Here is a 14,157-nt window from a genome sequence, read left to right on the forward strand (position 1 = left end):
ACAATGACTGTTCAAGTTGTGGTTGTTAAGGAATCATGTGCAGTCATTAACCACAATATCAGGTGGTGGCTGGTTTCCTCATTGAGTTGACTTATTGGAAGCTGGCAGTGAAGATCACAAGTGATGTGACTGTGGGAAGCTGTGACCATTGTAACTGTGTGCTGCTTGCCAAGTGCCCCAATCATGATCCTGTGACTGTGTGGACACTGCGACAGCCACAATAGCAATAGCAATAGCAGTTAGACTTATATACCGCTTCATAGGGCTTTCAGCCCTCTCTAAGCGGTTTACAGAGTCAGCATATCGCCGCCAACAACAATCCGGGTCCTCATTTTACCCACCTCGGAAGGATGGAAGGCTGAGTCAACCCTGAGCCGGTGAGATTTGAACAGCCGAATTGCAGAACTGCAGTCAGCTGAAGTAGCCTGCAGTGCTGCATTTAACCACTGCGCCACCTCGGCTCTTCAAGGACAACTTCAAGGACCGGCCATAAGTCTTCTTGTTGAGCACTGTTGTAACTTCGAATGGTTGCTGAACAAGAAGTCATTAAGTGAGGACTACATGTATAGTCAAAAGCCCTTCCCTGCCTTTCATACCATTTAGCTGCTAAAAGCAATGGTTACAAACACCAAAATGTTGGTATTGCTGCCTAATCTATTTAAAGAGATCTAGATTGGGGAAAGTTATATAAAATGAAGGAAGCAGGAGTAATTTACAGCACATAACTCTCAGTTGTAATGTGGGAGCTGAGAAAACCAGGTAGGGAAGAATGCTGATAAAACTTCACAGTAAAACATTTGAGAAGGTTTCCTTGTTAGCTGTAAATTAAATTCTAAGGTAAATCAATCACTTAATGCAACAATAGAGATGCACTAACAGACACATTTTCTTGTAGGACGTTTCATGCTGCAATGCTACACTCATTTATCAAGTGTTAAAATGCAATAGAAGAAATAAACTTTGATGACTATCAGAGCCTAAAATAACTTTGGAGACATATTCTTTAGGTTTAGGATCCTTACATTCTGAAGTCTAAAAATGAGCTGCTAAGTGGAAGACACATTTGGTGGCATTTATCAGTCCTTCTTAGGGGAATTACCTGGCAGACATTTTTTTTTCTTAAGGATTTTTTAAAAATGTCATCATTTTTTAAAAAAAAATCTTTGCCAAATGAAATCAATGTAATCTTAATATAAGAGGAAATAGTCTGTTAGTGTCCGTTAGATCTGTGGTATGTTTATTCAGAGCCTTGCAGTAAGGAATCATGTAAGGAAGCATTGCCAAAAAGGCACTAAAGAGTTGTTTACCTAATTTTGCAAAGCTTCTTCTTTGGTAACATTGTACTGCAAACTAGGGCATGCAAAACCTTTGCCAGACCAATTCTCGAATACAGCTCGTCTGCCTGGAATCCACACTGTATATCGGACATTAATACGATTGAGCAGGTCCAGAGGTATTTCACGAGAAGAGTCCTCCACTCCTCTGCTCACAATAGAATCCCTTATGCAGAGGTGGGTTCCTACTAGTTCGCACCTATTCGGTAGAACTGGTTCGTCAAATCTACCGAACCGGTTAGAAGAGGTTCCACCAGTGGACCCGGAAAGCAGGCCACACCTACAGAAGAGGTTCCAAAATTTTTTGAAACCCACCACTGGTCCTTGGATATGATTATTCTACACTATCAAGCTCATATTTATAAAACCCAGTGCCTCTGTGGAAGGTAAGGATGACTACTGCGTTTGTTTGTTAAGGTGCAATCAGAACAATGCGTGTGTTGAAGTTGTTTTAACGCAAACCAAAGATGCCTTTTAAAAAACAAATTTACATCATATTCTCATGCATGCCAGTGCTGTGTGTGAGGTAATTTAAGGTGGTTCTGACAAGTGACGTCGGCATCTTCATATCTGGTCACATGGGCGGCAAGCCACTCCCATCTGGTCATATGGGCAGCAAGCCACTCCCACAAAGGAGGCCACACCCACAGAGTAGGTTCGAACAATTTTTGAAACCCACCATTGTCCTTATGCCACTAGGCTTGAAACTTTGGGCTTGGACAATCTCGAACTACGCCAATTAATATCCGACCTAAGCAGACGAAATTGTCTGCTACAACGTCCTAGCTGTCAATGGCTACTTCAGCTTCAACCACAATAATACACGAGCAAACAATCGATACAAACTCAAAGTAAACCGCTCCAAACTCGATTGCAGAAAATACGACTTCAGCAGTAGAGTGGTCAACGTCTGGAATGCTGTACCTGACTTTGTTGTTATAGCCACAAACCCCCATAGCTTCAACCTCAAAATGTCTACCGTGGACCTCCCACCATTCCTAAGAGGTCCATAAAGGGGGAGTGCATAAGCGCACCAGTGTGCCTAACGTCCCTGTCCTACTGTCCCCATTTCCTGTGTTCATGTCCATGTTTATACTCATACCTGTTATTCCCTCAGGGAAAAGGGCGGCCTATAAATCTTAATAAAATGATTAAAAAAAAAAATGATCTCGTACATGTGTAACAAAATAAATAAATAAATAAATAAATAAATAAATAAATGAAAATTGTGGCACAAAGTATAAAACCTCCTATTTTAATTCTTCTATTTTAACCTTTTCTACTTTTAGGCTGATTTTCTTTTTTTCTGCATTTTATCTGGACGCCTAGAGCTTTAAATTCTGTTTTCTCATATTGGTTTTAATATTTCACTCTGCACTGTGACTGCATCCATATTTTATGGATAGCCCTTCCCATCATTCCAACAAATATGTATTGTCAGATTTTCCAAATGTCGCACTTGCCAGTTTGACGAAATCAAATCGAATGGTGTTACACAGCTCACACAGAACTTGCAGATATTATATAAATTTAGAATAAATGAACATTTGCCTTTAGCAGACTCACTTTGTCTGACTGCTTTAGTTCTACCTACTGATGGACTGTTGAGATGATAGTTCATGTCTTTTCCAGATTATTTTTATTATTTGACTTCTCTGTTATTTCATAGATAGAAATCTGCAGGGCAGAGATTTATAGTCTTTCAAATGTAATTAGCACGATTTCTATAGAGCCCCGTTATTGAGCAACAGTTCACAATGGTTTCCAAATCACAATGGACTTGAACATAATTTGCTCCAAATCTTATTTTGCAAATGGTTGGATTCTCACAGCACACTAAGCCAGACTTTCCAAACTGCACAGTAGGACTGAAGAGTTGTGTAAATGCTGCTCCTGAAATAACCACTTACAGATCAGGGTGGATAATTTAAAAATGCCAAATTTAGGCTTTGAAAAAGTCAAATCGAACAAGATTTTAAAATGATTTACAGCAGCTCTTCTTTTAGGTTAGTATTCATTTATTGCTGGAAGACTTTATTTAAGATATAATTATTTTAACATTTAAAGAGAAAAAAAGAGGTGAGGAGAGAAGCTTTTGCCTGGAGAAATTAATAATAATAATAATACTGAAAGGAATAATTAAGAGAATCCTTCAATATTCCCCCCTTTCCTTTCCATCCCTGGGCTCAGACAGCATCTACATATCCATATAGGGAAGCGACACTAACTTTTAGAGTTAATGACTAGTTGCCTCCTTAAAGGGTGGAGAAATTTCAACTTCATGTATGGTCTGGAAAGGATATCTGCCATCTTTTGATGATAAAGCTTTTCCGCTTCCTCTGCCAGGGCATATTCACGGCGCTCCTCCTCCTTTTCCATTTCACGGGCTTCCTTGCGGTGATCCATCTGAGCACGGAGTTCTTCCCGGTGGTGTTTCGATTGCTGCAAACGCCTGCAGGGAACATGTACAGGAGAAAGGAGTTGAGCACTTGGCATGGAGGTTCAGAAGGCCAAGGGCTGGTGGCGCGGTGGTCAGAGTGCAGTACTGCAGCCTGCTTCTGCTGACTGCCGGCTGCCAGCAACTTGGCAGTTCAAGTCTCACTGGCTCAAGGTTGACTCAGCTTTCCATCCTTCCGAGGTGGGTAAAACGAGGACCCAGATTGTTGGGGGCAAGATGCTGACTCTGAAAACTGCTTCGAGTTAGTGCAAGGACTGGTTTTAAGATACATTTTTTCAATGCTGTTGTAACTTCAAACCTGTCGCTAAACCAATAGTTATTAAGTCGAGGACTAGCTGTGCACATGGGCATTCAGCAGAAGCCACAGTGACATCACATCCTCTCATGACATCATGTGAGTGATTGTGCCTGTGACATCACTTCCCCCTCCTTGACGGTGCCCCTGGGAAAGTACAGGTACTCCTCGACTTACAACCACAATGGAGCTCAAAATTTCTGTTGTTAAGTGAGACACTTGTTCAGTGAGATTTGACCGTTTTTATTACCTTTCTTACCGCAGCTCTTAAGTGAATCACTGCACTTGCTAAGTTAGTAACACGGTTGTTAAGTGAATCTGGCTTCCCCATTGACTTTGCTTGTCAGAAAGCTACCAAAGATGACCCCAGGACATGGCCAACCGTCATAAATATGAGACAGTTGCAAACATGTGAATGTTGATCACGTAAGTCATGGGAATGCCGGGTCATAAGGGTGAAAAAGGAGCATAAGTCAACTTTTTTCAGTGCCGATGTAACTTTGAATGGTCACTAAAGGAATTGTTGTAAACTGAGGACTACCTGTAGTAGGAAATGCCCCTTGATTGAGAAGTCAGCCCTGTTGCCAGGGCTGTTACCAATTATGTCAGGGTAATGATGATTTAATAGCTGACCAGCTGCTGTAAGGCTGTAAACCAAGATGATGACATGAGGATGAGTCAGCAGGGTTACTGCCACTTTAAGAAGCTGTATATATAAGGGAGGCCATGTGAAGGTATCTCTCTCTCCTCATGTATCTCTCGGTGTATGCCTCCATGTTATAATTGAAGATTGATTGATTGGCTGGTATTTGCCTAACACGTGTATGTAGGTATATGTAAGTCTTGTATATAAACCACTGTTTGAAAGACAAAACCTCTGTGTACTGTATTTTGCTCCTGGGTTGTCTCCAAATAGTAGTCACACTGTGCACACTCTGACAAATTACCTTGTGTAGGTCTCTTGTTCTAGCTGTTGGCATTCCTGGATGGCTGCGTTTAATAATTCCTTATCCCGTAGAAGATCTTCCTGCTCCTTGGCGTTTTTCCGCACTGAGAAGTGGAAAACGGCACAAGTCATCGGTTAATGTCGAAACAGAACACGGGGCTCATTGGACAGCCATGCTCAGTAGCTCCACCCCTCCCATTTCTTAATGCAGTTTTGGTCATTACAAGGTTTAAAACATCATCAACAGATAATCCATGCACAGTAGGGTCAATATACAGGCAGTCCTCGGCTTATGGCATAACTGAGCCCAAAATTTCTGCTGCTAAGCGAGACAACTTTCTTGCCACAGTTTTTAAGTGAATCACTGCAGTTGTTCAGTTAGTAACACGGTTATTAAGTGAATCTTGCTTCCCAACTGACTTTTGCTTGTCAGAAGGTCACAAATCATTTCACCTTTGGACATTACGACCAGGGGTGAAATGCTACCGGTTCGGACCGGTTCGCCTGAACCAGTAGTAAAAAAATTGCTACCGGTTTGGGCGAACCGGTATTTCTGATGTCAGCTGTGACACGTGATTTACATTAGCTAGAAAGCAGGTAGCTTTCTCGGTAGCAGGCTCCACCAACCCATCCCAACGTCATCACGTCCGGTTTTGATGCTCTGTGCATGCACAGAAGCTCCTGCGCATGCACGCAGGTGGCGCATCCCCCCACATACGCTCACATTGAGCAAACCAGTAGCAAACGTAAGTTGATTTCACCCATGACTACAACTGTTATAAATATGAGCAGTTGGCAAGTGTCTGCATTCTGATCACATGATTATGAGGATGCTGCAACAATCATAAGTGTAAAAAGTGATAAGTCACTTTTTCAGTGCCATTGTAACTCTGAACAGTCACTAAACGAATGGTCATAAGTCAAGGACTAAAGAAGGTCTTGCAGCACCTGAAGGAAAAGTGGATGATAAATTTAATTAATAAATAAATAACATCTGGTGAAATCGTTGGAAACCCTGATAAAATCAGAATCCAGAAGGAAACTGGAATTTGAGTCACAGCCATTCAGTGATTGGTTTCAAAATTTTTATAACCTATTCTGTAGGTGTGGCCTTTTGTGGGCGTGGCTTGGTGGTCATGTGACCGGGTGGGAGCGGCCAACTTGTAAAATGTGGTGAAACTCATTTAACAATGCTCTTGCTTAGCAACCAAAATTTTGGGCTCAATTGTGATCATAAGTTCTCTTTTTCTTTCTTTCTTTCTTTCTTTCTTTCTTTCTTTCTTTCTTTCTTTCTTTCCTTCCTTTCTTCCTTCCTTTCTTCTTTCTTATATCTCTCTCCTTCCTTTCCTTCCTTTCTCTTCCTTCCTTCGTTCCTTCTTTCTTTCTTGTCTCTCTTTCCCCCACTTACTTTCTCTTTCCTTCTTTCGCTTTCTTTCTTTCTCTCTCCTTCTCTCTTTGTCTCTCTCGTTTTTTTCTCTGAAGGAGGCAGACAGAGAACGAAAGGAGGTCACGTAGCTGAGGCAAAGGAGCCTGCAGCTACCTTCCTTCACACGTTCAACATTCGGGCAATTGGGGGGGGGCTTTCTCGCACGCCTTCGGAGAAAGAAAGAAGGCAGGTGAAAAAGCCCCCCACCCCGCTGCCTCTCAGAGGTGGGGCAATTGGTGAGCCAGCCAATCAGTGAGCATCACGCGGGGAAAGCATGGTGAGGACGGGCGGGGCGAGCAAGCGGTGACCGGACAGGCGGGGGGAGTGAGAAGGGAGGGCAGGCTGGAAGGAGCATCCAGTACTGTGCCACCGGACAAACATGTTCCAAAAAGTATGCTAAATTTCACGAACGGGTTCTAGCGCACCGGTGAGAACCAGCTGAAACCCACCCCTGCAGCCCTTTCTTTTCTCAGTCATCCAGAGTTGTCTGAGAGTTACTGAAGAAGCTCCTTGGATAGGCGGCGAAAAAGTCTGAACAAGTTTTCAAAAAGCTTGAAAATGTTTTGCTGCTTATCCAAGTTGGTCCTTCGGTAACTTCCAGATCCCACTCTAGATGATGGAGAATTTTCACTGATACAGAAGGAAACTCTTGGGTGAATTCAGGGATGGGCTTCAAAAATTTTAGCTCTCTGCCCAGTTGCTGGGTGGGCATGGCCATGGTGGGCGTGGCCTAGTTGGCCTCCTGCACCACAGTGGAGGGAGGTGTTTTTGCCCTCCTTGGGCTCTGGAGGCTTTCTTCGAGTCTCCGGGAGGACGAAAATGGCCTTCCCAGGCTCTGGAGGCTGGAAACAGGCCTTCCCAAACTTCCGGCAGGCCCATTTTTCACCCTCCCCAAGCTCCCACGCACTCCCTACACTTACTTGAATCCAAAACGGGCTGCGTGGGGACTCCTGGGAGGGGCGGAGTGGGCGGGACCAGCCAGGAGTCAGATTTTGGGGTTCTCCAAATTGCACAGAATCTAAACTATAGATTCTCCCGAACCCCTGCGAGCCCCCAGCAGCCCACCCATGGGTGAATTTGCAGGAAGTTTACATCATCCTTTGACCCTGCCCGTTAATTGATTAAAACAGAACTTATTGTGCTCAATATACAAATGAAGCTAATTTGAAGATTTGCCAGCAAGTTACATGGTTTATCCCAGAAACATCTTCCTTTCGGACAGAATATCCATCTTGTGTCCCAAAACCGGAGAGAGAGATGCACCTCCTGTATTTATTACCCAGCTATTCTATCTGATGGCAAGCGGGAGAGAAATTGGACTTGCGGAAAATCAGTTGTCCCAACAGTTTCTTACATTTCTCCTCAATCTGAAGCTTCCTTGTGTCCATGACCTCTTTGAGTAAGCGATCTCTGGCTAGTTTCAGGGCCCTTTCCTTCTCAGCTCTCTTGGCCCACATTTTTGCAGCATCCTCGGCCCTCAACAGGTCCATCTCCCTTTCCTGTCGTTTGTCTTCTTCCCGCTGCTGAGCCAGGTAGGCCTGATACATCTGCTGCTCGTTAAAGAGTTCCCTCTGAAAAAATGCAAAAAAAAGGGCAGAGATTTTAAAAGGGAGAGAAGAGGGAGAGAAGAGGGGGGAGGAGGAGGAAGAAGAGGCAGAGAGGAAAAGGAGGCAAAGAAAAAAAGTAGTAGAAGAGGAGGAGGAAGCAGAGGAGGAGAAAAGAAGAAAAGGACAGGAGGAAGGAGGAAAGAGGAAGAGAAAGAGAAAAGAAGAGGAGGAGGAGAAAGAAAGGAGGAGGAAGGAGGAAAGAGGAAGAGAAGGAGAAAAGAAGAAAAGAAGAAAAGGAAGTGGGAGGAGGAGGAAGGAGGAAAGAGTAGAAGGAGAAAGGAGGAGGAGGAGGAGAAAAGAAAAAAGGAAGAGGAAGGAGGAGGAGGAAGGAGGAGAGAAGGAGAAGGAGGAGAAAAAGAAGGGTAGAACCTCCATTTCTATGAAGTACTTGATAGCATCCCTGCTTAAAAATCCTGCAAGTTCTGGAATTCTGACATTTTTTCCATCCCCTTCTTGACTTTTATCCTCTTAGTCTTCTATATCTCATAACTGGCAAACTGAAATACGTTTTCCTACAGCTGGGTAACTTCAGGAGCTACGGAGAATCTTTCAGGCCACCATTCAACCAACCTGCAGAGGAAATGTAGTGGTTGATGTGAAAGGCTGCTTTAGGTCAAGGCGTCTGAAAACCACTGAAATAACCCCTCACATGGTGGGTGAGCACGCATTTCCCCATGAGGCCTATTTTTATGCAGCTGCCTGGCTTCATCATGCTCAAACCAGGCTTTCACAACAGTATTGCCATCCTTGCCCAAAGCAAAGGCCTGGGGAAAGGAAAGATGAAATAACTACACAGTTAAAAAGGAACATTCCAGGTATAACTTACATTCCACCAGTTTTTCCCCAGATATATGTTTGTGTAATTAATGCAACAATCTTCAAAGCTTGAAGTATAAAAGTATCTCCCACTTAGTGGCACTGTAGCTCCAATGGCACAAATCACTCTTCCAACTGTGGCTATGGGGGTCATGTGAGAATAGGATGGATGGATGGTAAGTAAATAGAAGACAGACAGACAGACAGATGATAGATAGATAGATAGATAGATAGATAGATAGATAGATAGATAGATAGATAGATAGATAGATAGATAGATAGACAGATAGATGATAGAGATAGATAGATAGATAGATAGATAGATAGATAGATAATGATGATGATAGATAAGATAGATAGATAGATAGATAGAGACAGACAGAGACAGACAGACAAACAGACGATGATAGATAGACAGACAGACAATGATTGATAGATAGATAGATAGATAGATAGATAGATAGATAGATAGATGATAGAGATAGATAGATAGATAGATAGATAGATAGATGATGATAGATAGACAGACAGACAGACGATGATAGATAATAGATAGATAGATAGACAGACAGACAGACAGACAGACAGACAGAGATGATAGATAGATGATAGACAGATAGACAGACAGACAGGTAGGTAGGCAGGCAGACAGACAGGCAGATGAAAGAGGGAAGGGGGCAGGCAGAGAGAGAGAGAGAAAAAAAAGATAAATGATTGATAATAAATAGGTAGAAATGGTAGATGATCACTAAATAGATAAGTAGATAGAGAAGTAGATATGACGGGTGTCAAATTCACAACCCGCGGACGTCACATGCTGGCCCCACCTCAACCCGGTTTAGCGAAGGGGAAAAAAGTCCCAATATGTCATATGACACTGCTGTCATGCCGCAAGTTTGACACCCCTGATATAGATAGTAGATAGAGAGATAGATGTGTTGTGGCCTGCCAGCAGCCAGTGGAGCTGGTGGCTGACTCAGACAGTGAGGAGGTTGGGGAGGAACATGGGCCAGTCCTGGAGTCTGGAGAAGGCTCTGATGAGGGCTCTGTGTCATAAGCAGAGATGGGGCCAGGGCCGTCTGACAGTTATCAGCTGCCTTCGGAATCAGAGATCAGTAGGGCAGAACAGCTGGAGCCTGTTCCCGATGTGCGCTTGTGCAGAGCTGCCAGGAGAAGGGAACAGTTAGGGAACAAGGACCGACTCAGGAGTAAAGGCACAGGTGGACGGTGAATGGCCCCTCCTGGAGGGAATAAAGAGGAGCGAAAGGGGAGTGGAGTTTGCAAGAGACAATTAGTTCGATTAATTAGTGTGAAGATTTGTTTGTGACTCTCAGAGACTCCTTGCCAAGTCTTTTCTTGTATAGCATTGTGTTTGGAAGGTATTGGCTTGGTAGTTCTCCAAGCCTGATAAGGTCTGTGGTTATAAAATCACCCTTGAAAGACTGTTTTGCTGGATGTGAATGACAGGAATTCACATTAGCTTAATAAAAAGGAGTTTTGCCGGGACAAGGAGTCCGCTTTGTGATTTTGTGAAACCTAGGTCAGAACAAAATGATAGAAATAGAGATAATAGACAGACAAGAAAGAGAGATGATAGATAGATAGATGGATGGATGGATGGATGGATGGATGGATGGAAGGAAAGATAGATAGATAGATAGATAGATAGATAGATAGATAGATAGATAGATAGATAGATAGATAGATAGATAGATAGATAGATGATAATTGCATAATATATCATTAAATTTAAGACCAGGTTCACTTTTGGCTTTACCTTCCTTTGTTTTTGGCTCTCTGTGTCCTCCAGGGATTCTTGCAGGACGTGATCCAAGATCTTCTTTTCTAAAGCAAGCTCATTTTGTCTTTCTTCATTGAGACGCCATGCTTTCCTCTTCATGGCATCCAGCAACATATCTCTGCAATCTCTCAGCTTTTGTCGCCTTTCTATCTCGGCTTGTTCATTCTCCAGTTTGATCAGCTGCCGTTCTTCCTCCTGCACAAGAGTATAGCAGTTGGTTACTCATCACTTTCCACCTGGTAAGTTCTGAAGGAGCAGAAGTTGAGACATAATGGCCCACAACATGCTAGAAAGAGTTGTAGGCATAATATATCTGAAGTAGGTGGGAATATGGAAGGCTGACTTCATCAGAGGATGAGAATCAGCAGCACAATTTCCATTGTTTTGAGATGGACAACAAAGAAACTGTAGTGTTAATTCTACAGAGATTTAATATTGTTTAAAGTCTTCTGTGCACCCTCAAACTCCCCTCTAAAATCTAAGGAAGAATGAAAAATCTTGGCTCCAACCACACATGACGTTTCCCTTTCTCTTCCCCTTCTCTTCCTATGTCCTTCCCTTCCTGTTATTACCTCTGTGTCTACAGCCCATGTACTTCCCAAAATTATTGGGATACCCCTGTGCATAAGAGGCTGCCCATCTAGGGAGGAGTAGAGGGATAGAAGAAAGAGGGGTAGAGAGGGTGGGAGAGAGGATTGGAGGGAGGGTGAGAAGGAAGGGAGGGAGTGTATTGGGAGAGAGGTGTGGTAGAGGGGGAGGGGAAGTAGGGTAGAGGGGAATGATGGTGGGAAGACGGAAAGTTGGAGGGGGGTGAAAGAAAGGGTGTATGGAGGGTCGAAGAGGTACATTGGGTTTCTATTTTGGGGGGTATTATTGACAAGAGAATGGCTGTGTTTATTGTTTAATGTTATATGGCCCCGGTTCTGTACCGTATACGTGTGACTGTACGAAAATGAAAATGGAAAATAAAACACATTTACACCAAGAGGCTGCCCATCTGTGATCTATAGGGGAAATCCATATAACCAATGTTATAGCCAACCACCATAAATTATCATCCAATCTAAACCTGAGGGCAAGGACTGCAGAAGGGAGATAATTATGCACAGCAAATTATAGCAAGCCACAATAACTCAAGGTTTAATTATAGGCCACTGTCAAATTGATGGGCTACCAGTTTTTCTTTTGAAGAAAGAAGAACAGATTGGACCTTGGATAGGAACCGCAGACTTTGTGCTAAGCAGTGCCTGATAAGGAGATTTTCAAGATACAGAGAAGCATAATAAATAAGTCAGAGAAGTGAGAATTGGCTAATCTCTCCTTTCTCTTTCATATAAAGATGATGTCAAGCATCATATTAAAGGGCACAATCAAGAAAGCAAGTACAGATAGTCCTTACTTTACAACACTGGCTGTATTATAGAACAAAACAGGATTCTTTATTGGCCAAGTGTGATTGGACACACAAGGAATTGGTCTTTGGTGCATAGGCTCTCAGTGTACATAAAGAAAAATAAAATAGAATACATTCATTAAGAATCATAAGATACAACACTTAGTGATAGTCATAGGTTACTAATAAGCAATCAAACCATACTAGCAAACAAATAAAACAATATAAATTGTAAAGATACAAGCAACATGCTTATAGTCATAAGTGGGAAGAGATAGGTACTAGGAAGGGTGAGAACAGTAATAATAATACAGTAAATAATTTGACAGTGTTGTGAGAATTAGTTGTTTAGCAGAGTGATGGCATTCGGGGAAAAACTGTCCTTATGCCTAGTTGTTCCTGGTGTGCAGTGCCCTACAGCGTTGTTTTGAGGGTCGTTTTTTATGACTATTATTTTTTATAATATATTATTTATGATTATGATCATTCAGCATTTGGTTGTTTTATGAGCCCCAGGACAAAGGTTTTATACAGCCTGTTAGGAATATAATCTAATGGTTGGGTTGGCAATATATAAATCATGTAACAATATTGTACCTGTTTCTTTAAATCATGCTGTAAATGTGATTGGATGCTGTTTCCTCAATCGGCCATAAGAGGGAGCCAGAATGACTGTTAGTTCTCTGTTTTGTTAGATGCTGGGCTGATCTGATCTGAGTGTTTTGGAAGCTGGCTGTAAGAAAGTGCCGTGAGCTATTGTAAGGTTTGCAACTGTTAGCAAACCTTGATTACTGGACTGATTATATGTTACTGGACTATGTTATTTGGATTATCCCTTAATTGAAAGACATTGATGACTGACTGACTTATCCGTGTATGACTTGGACTGTTTGATGGACTCTGATACCTCTATTTCCACGAAAGTAAAAGCCTATTTAAACTGCAGTGTCTCTGTACGCTGGTTTGTGTGTTCTCCAACACATCTCTCAAAAACGCTTCTCTGAACGCACTCGCTCTCCCAACGGGAAGCTTCCCTAACACTGCCCATAAAGCAACTGTTTTAAATATACATGCCACCTACCATGGACATGTGACTGCATGTTAGGTGGGTCAACTTTAGGACTGGCCAATATGTTCTGTAGTCACATGACCACAATTTCTGATATATATATATATATATATATCAATTTCCAGCAAAAAATGCCCCTCAAAAAGGAATTACTTCCTGTCATGTAGGTGCCTTGAGATGCGACTGTCAAAACGTACACCTATAATTTTGGGATCAGTTATGGTTGTAAGTCAGGAACTATTTGCATCATATGGACATTAGAGCTGAGGTGGCGCAGTGGTTAGAGGTCAGCCTTGCAGGCTACTTCAGCTGACTGCTAGCTGCAGTTTAGCAGATCAAATCTCACCAGCTGAAGGTTGACTCAGCCTTCCATCCTTCCGAGGTGGGTAAAATGAGGACCCGGATTGTTGGGGTCAAGAGGCTGACTCTGTAAACCGCTTAGAGAGGGGCTATGAAACGGTATATAAGTCCAAGTGCTAAGTGCTATTAATAAGAAGTTTTAATGTCCGGAGAAGAAGGCGGGGCTTAGCAGTGAGAAGATGGAGTTTCAGGCTACTCCTGAAATTCCTCTATACCGAAGGATTTTTGGACGAGTTCTTTGAACTCTAGCTGTCCCGGAGACGACAGTGAAGGTGGGGAGAGACCCTAGACCTCAGAGATACCCGCAAATCTCTGGGGGGGGGGTATTAACTCCTCGTGCCAATTCCTTTCTGGATTAGCTGCGTGCTAACTGAAACTGCAGGTTGCCCCTAAGAATGCTAGAAGTGATGTCATCTGGTAAGCTGATTTTATTATCCAAGAGAGACTGTTCGCGTTAAAAACTTAAGATAATTGAAACCAAAGAACAGGGAAACTTAGCGGCGAATTGGCGTTTTCTAATGGATTTATGGCTGGTGGTTACTTTACTTCTTAAATGCTTCAAGAAACTCCTCGACACCCTCCCCCCTCTGAATCTCCTTAAATGGATCGTAAAATTTATTTTCTACTAATTAGCCCGTCACGACTCGACACT

General features: G+C 42.7%; 1 protein-coding gene across 1 annotated transcript in view; it reads right to left on the bottom strand.

Moving 5' to 3' along the window:
• Nucleotides 1-3,229: 3,229 nt before the first annotated feature.
• The window catches only part of CFAP53 (cilia and flagella associated protein 53), a 30,384-nt gene continuing 19,456 nt past the window's right edge, over nt 3,230-14,157 (bottom strand). Inside the window, exons 5-8 of the mRNA XM_087717067.1 lie at nt 10,660-10,878; nt 7,814-8,030; nt 5,035-5,137; nt 3,230-3,786 (exon numbers count right to left, since the gene is read on the bottom strand). Of these exons, the coding sequence (XP_087573193.1) occupies nt 3,558-3,786; nt 5,035-5,137; nt 7,814-8,030; nt 10,660-10,878 (768 nt within the window). The 3' untranslated portion in view covers nt 3,230-3,557. The remainder of the gene's footprint in view (nt 3,787-5,034; nt 5,138-7,813; nt 8,031-10,659; nt 10,879-14,157) is intronic.

The sequence above is a fragment of the Thamnophis sirtalis genome, unplaced genomic scaffold (genome assembly GCF_051295495.1).
Source record: "Thamnophis sirtalis isolate CommonGarterSnake01/CBP01778 unplaced genomic scaffold, rThaSir2_p1.2 scaffold_5, whole genome shotgun sequence".
NCBI classification, from domain to species: Eukaryota; Metazoa; Chordata; class Lepidosauria; order Squamata; family Natricidae; genus Thamnophis; species Thamnophis sirtalis.